Source organism: Cimex lectularius, unplaced genomic scaffold (genome assembly GCF_000648675.2).
Source record: "Cimex lectularius strain Harlan isolate CLEC.00 unplaced genomic scaffold, Clec_2.1 scaffold305, whole genome shotgun sequence".
NCBI lineage: Eukaryota > Metazoa > Arthropoda > Insecta > Hemiptera > Cimicidae > Cimex > Cimex lectularius.
The window spans coordinates 282,406-288,265 of NW_019392834.1; the positions used below are offsets into that span (position 1 = coordinate 282,406).

The 5,860-nt window shown below is 34.7% G+C and overlaps 1 protein-coding gene across 2 annotated transcripts in view; it reads left to right on the top strand.

The window, feature by feature from the left end:
* The window catches only part of LOC106674414 (pyrokinin-1 receptor-like), a 113,545-nt gene extending 109,009 nt beyond the window's left edge, over positions 1-4,536 (top strand). For both annotated transcript variants that reach the window (XM_014407108.2, XM_024228573.1), the window contains exons 5-6: positions 3,057-3,277; positions 3,341-4,536. In XM_014407108.2, coding sequence (XP_014262594.1) covers positions 3,057-3,277; positions 3,341-3,574 — 455 coding nt within the window. In that variant the 3' untranslated portion in view covers positions 3,575-4,536. The remainder of the gene's footprint in view (positions 1-3,056; positions 3,278-3,340) is intronic.
* Positions 4,537-5,860: the final 1,324 nt, after the last annotated feature.

Here is a 5,860-nt window from a genome sequence, read left to right on the forward strand (position 1 = left end):
CAATCTCAAAGGAAAAGGCTTGAAATTTATTTATGAGGGGGTGCTTGATTTTAAGAGCAAGGCCCTTGGCATATCAAAGGGCAAGCGTAAATTAATTTAAACCCAGATCGCAAAATGAAGGAACGCGCAGTCAAAGCGAGAATCAGATTCACCATTATTTGAAACGGTGAAGTTATCGCGTAGAGCCAGACCGGCTGATCTGCAAATATTTGCCTGCAGCTTTCGATGTAAACCGTCCCGGCCGGCTATATTGCAAAGTTGGAAGTTGACACGGCCTTCCCGAGGTTCCGTTCCTCTTCAGTACTAGACGTAAACAAATAAGAGAAATCGGCTATTTTGCAAAGCCAATATTCATCCCTTTTGTCTCGGATAAAAAGTAACTCGCACGCTTTGAAAATTGGCTTTTCCCACTAACCCCTGCACGATTTATCCGTTTGAACGCCAATTAAAACTTTCTTATAAACATAAACGTCAAAGTTGAAAAGCCGACCGACGTCGAACTGTTTCAGGTTGTTGACATTGCATAAGAATGTAGTCTTGGTTATATTCCGATTTTTTTAATTCATTTATTTATTTACAACTGTACTTAAATATCAAAAAAAAAATATGGTAATTGCATAATAAATGCACTTAAGTATATGTGAGAGAACTAGATAGATAGATCGATAGATAAGATAGATAACATGCTTTATTTACATTAAAGAGAAGCGTTACATAATATACAATATTAAAAGCGTTTTACAGCATGGATGCTTATCCGTCTGCCGGAAGTTGGCTGTTTGTTTTTTTTGTTTTCAGGCGAGCGAAAAATAAAAAATAAAAAATAAAATAAACTATATAATAATGGTAATATTAGAAAACTATAAGTAAAAACTAAATTATAAAAACTAGCTGATTTTAGATACAAGTTAAACAATTATGACTCGGTATTATAATCGTACCTATATTGCCAGGCATGACGTGCATAGTGTGCTAGACATTTCGACCTCTCCATATCCACGATATTTAACAGATCAAGCAGCTGAGACCTGGAAAGCGATTTATAGCCTAGATACAGGATACGGAGTTCAGACAGTATGGGACACTGGGCAACAAAATGAAAGATATCTTCCCTAACTCTTAGGTTACAGAGCGTGCACAAGAAATTTCCGTCGTCTTCCTTCCATGGCACAGAATTGAGGAACACTTGCTCGCATCTGAGTTTAAGAAGCCATCGAAGAGTCGGAAGTTTTATAGACCCACTAGCTTGAACATTTAGGTTAAAGGTTTCCTTAGAGTGGTCTAGGGCCTTAAAGAGAAGATACCTGTTGGAGACCTGAGCTCGATGCTCACAACTCACACGATGTTGATCACGTAGTCTGCACAAAAGTTTCATGGTATAATTGGGCCAACTCGAGAGGTTTTCTAAACAAAAAGAAAAATCGCAACCATATTGAGAAGCTAAAGTATTCCATTGCTGAAACCAAGAACAATTAGATTTTATAACCTCGAGAGCAGTAATTTTGGAGATTCGGGCAACAGGGCCCTTAAGTACCCTTAAAACAAATGAAAAATGCAGGGAAAGCGTAAAAACGAAAATTTTGTCTACTTCCGTCTCCATATAAAGCATATAGTTTGGAGTAGAATTAGGCAGTGAGATCTTCCTAATAAAAAAACGTTGCACTCTTTCTATGTGAGAGAACTATTGCTGTATGCTTAACGCAAAGCAATATAATAATAATCCAAATTTGCTTAGTGATCATAATTGACCATATTCCAATTAATTCTTCTTTTTATCTAAGTTTTTGGTTGAGATCGTGACACTAATTTTTCATCTCAACCAAAAAAAAATTAATTGGAATAATAATAAAAAGTTTAATCGTGTTCGTATTTTTTTAAATAACCTACAGAGAATCTCTATAACCCTAATTTTCAAGCATGGGATCGTCAACTGATATCTAATCTGGTTGAATAAAAGTCAATCTCTGTATCTCATTATCGTAGGTATGGAGCGGTAGGCGGCAATCCTCAAGGGCAAACGTTGTAAATTATATGCAAACATTTAAGTCAAATTTATGAACTCGTCCCGTCGTAGAAAATGATCCCAAACTTGAAGGAAAATGGTCAGAATGGACCAGAGAGAAAATTAGATTAGAACGTGTATATTTGTGTTGACATTCTGAAGAATGTTTGCTGTAAAACTGGATATTTTTTTGTCGAAAGATCAGATCAAAATTAGATTCTGCATGTATGACATTACCATCAAGAAATCAACCATAATAAATCACTTTTTAAACAATTTCTTAAAAAACACATGCCATTTTCGTTAAAACTGTCTTAACATATATGGTGATTAGTGACCGTTAATCGATAATTATTCAGAAATCGTGAGATGCGGTCTGGTGTGATTCAGGGCCCTGAAGATGATCTCAATAAAGATCGAAACGTTGGCACGATAAAGAAAATGTTTTTCTGAAACCTACATCACACCAGATCGCATCTCACCATTTCTGAATAATTGTCTTAACATATTTGGTCATCTGCAGACATACTGCAGTAATTAATACCTTTCATGCTTAGGAAAACGCTCCTAATGTGAGCTAAAGTATAAATCTGATTCATAGGGGCTGAGTATAATCCATTTTTTATCCAAAGGCAAAACAACCTATCATTTGTTTTCCGGGCAAGAATCATTAAGCAACTGAATTTAGAGAGGTAGAAAATGCTTTTCTCCTCTATCTCAGTCTCTCTTTTTCCCAAGGAAATCATTTTATGTCTTTACAAAACCTCCTGTCCCTAATTCTGATCCTGAAAGAATCTTGCCAAGAGTCTTGAATATGAATCGTAAACCTACAAAAATAGCCGTAGTGCAGACCCGTTGACAAAAGACAGCATTAAAAAGAAAAGTTTGTTTGAAGAAAAACAAATCCAAAATGTGGAAGTAGAAATGATTTTAAATATAATAGTTTCTACGCAAAAATTATTACAATTACAAAAGTAGTGCAAAACAACATTCAACGGACTAAAAGTTAATTTTCTTTGTGCTCGGTCATAAAAACTATTTTTATGTTATTTAGTTGCAGTCGTTGTGGCATTTTTTATATGCTGGGCCCCTTTTCACGCCCAGAGACTTCTCGCCGTCTACGCCTACAACAGCGCTTCCTCAAATTATAGCACTGTACTTCTGACTACTTACAAAGTTCTTACTTACATATCAGGCATTCTTTACTACTTATCGACTACTGTGAATCCTTTGCTATACAACATAATGTCGAATAAGTTCCGAGACGCTTTTAAGGTATGTCGATTATCAGACGATACCACCAAAAAAAGAAAATGATCGTAAATGTCCATGTTACAGAACACTCAGCAGCAGCTTTGCTGCAGAAAGGACAAGGTGAGCGTGCCGACGAGGACCTACTCCGTCCTATCCCGCATGCATCATATTTCCATGGATGGCCACGTACCAGAGCCAAACCGGTTGCAGCTGGCGAGACCGGCCACTATCAGCAACAGCAGCCTTCAGGACATCGAAGAGGAAGAGTACAACGGCTCCGAACTGGCCCAGTACATGGGACAGTTGAACACGAGTTGACACGAGAACAGGCGGTTCAACGCAATTTCCTCGATTTCTTGAGATGAGGTGGCTCGACTCGAATGTCACCGTTTTTGAAAAGTTTTCCTCAGAATTATGAATGAAGCACTCTGGAATTGGAGTGAGGAGAAGTTCGACGTCGAATCTCCAACCAGTTGAATCGTTTTCAACAAGCGATTTCCGCGACTATGTGATCTCTTTATTTTTAAGTCCTCTTACTTTTTCATTGTACGCTTTATAAAAATGTATGATTGGTTGAAATATACTTTTGAACAATTTACTCTGGTCGAATAAGCAATATTGGATAATTAATTACAGTTCAATTCTATGTTTTGATGGTCCAAAAATGTATCGGTATAAAGCCGATTTCCAAGCACAATTTCAACATTTTAACAGTTAAGCTGCTAAAATTTATTACATTTTTCCTTATTCATTGTATGGCAAGTGGGAAATTTCCTGGGTTTAGCTTTATACTTAAAAAGAGAAACTGTTGTCACTTACTTTTTGTTAAAAAGTTTTTTTTTACTTTGATTTTGCGAAAACCTATTTCTTCTAATAGTGTTAGCACGTTTGTGTTGTATCAGTACAAAATACTACGGCTTTACCGCAGAAAATACAATAATGAATTTTTCGGACATTTTAGCAGAAGTGTTAAACAAATAACGAATCTTGATGGTCGAGAAAATTTATTTCATATAACTTATGAGTAGTTATTAGTCGGTTTAACTATTATGTTTAGGTAAAGAAACATAATAAACTCCAATAGAAAACAAAGTTAATTCCATTAACACACTGACAACAATTAAATTATCAATATTTATTCATTAACGAAAGTTTTAATTAGTGTTTCTAGTTGGTTGAGTGTAAAATATTACTACGTTTTATTCTGTTTGTTGTACATTGATATCTGCTATGATAATTTCGAATTTTTTTAAATAATAATTAGTAATTTTTTTTATGTTTTTTTACGAGGGTTTGCACCAGCAGAGGTCATATAAACCCTCAGGGTGCCGGTGTTTTTGGAAAAAAAAAGCCCATTTGCAAGTATGTCGGGTTCGAATGCAGGAGCGTTGGATTTGAACCCGGGACCTTTACCTTACAGTGATGAGCGCGGTGTCAACGCGGCCACCGACGGCCCCTATTAATTAGTTGAATGTTTATTTTTAACGCAGATTTCTTTGGTTGGGAGAGGTATTAGTGTTTTTTTACCGTTAAATTCAAAAGTTGGAGAATCGGCCAGAAGAAAAGTATTTTGAAAAATCGAGGACTTAAAAACCGTGTATAAAAAAAAGTTAAGATTATATAATTGTTAAATGCAGGTTTCTATCTTTAGAAGATTAGTTACTATAATTAACATTGTTCTGACCCAAAAACCTCAATATGTGATTTTGATAACGTCGAAGCGGTTTTCAATATTATGACGTTGTATATTGAAACATTCCTCATACATTTTAATTAAACTTAGCCGATAAACGATCTTATATGTAATTGGATGTTGAAACTGTATATAGGTCATGTGTTAATATATTATTATAAAATTGTTTTCCCCCCTTTCAGACAATTTTACGAAATTAACTTTAAAAGAAAAACTATGTACCAAAAATTAATACCTTTGTGTAAATAAACTTTTTTTTACCCAACCATCTTTCTTTTGAAAAGGCTTTTGTTGCAAGAGGATCGGGGTTCGACAAACAATAACACGCCACCTTTCAAAAACAAAAATAAACATTGGTTTGATTCGAATATTGTTAATAATAGCTTGTTTTGTCGAGTGCTTTGTTTATTTGTGTGAGAACAATATACTTCGGGGCTTAAAAAGCGAATGGGCTACAGTGGGGCGAAACAATCGGATTCGTCACATCTTCTCTTTTATAATATTATTTTATGCTTTATCTTCTTCGTTCACCCCCTTATTTTCCCTGTCTATTTTAAAAATATATACTATATACACTGTGCTTTTCCTTTTATTTTTTAATCCAATAAATAGAATAAGTTTAAAAAAACGGTATTCCGTAGAGTAGTTTAGCAAATGTGTTGGAATGGAAATGATAGGTTGAAAAATTTATTAATCCGATATGATATGAGCCTTAGTTATTTATTGTTTATAGATTTTTAAAACGTTTAATTCCACTGGAATAATCACATTGAAAGGCTTTTGTTAAGTACAATAAACAGTCTCTATTAGCTGAAGTAAAAATATAATTTAAGCTTTCATTTTTTGGTATTGATATTGTCTATTGTCTAAGAAATACTCGTGGATCTTCTGTTAAGAAAAAGAAATAAACG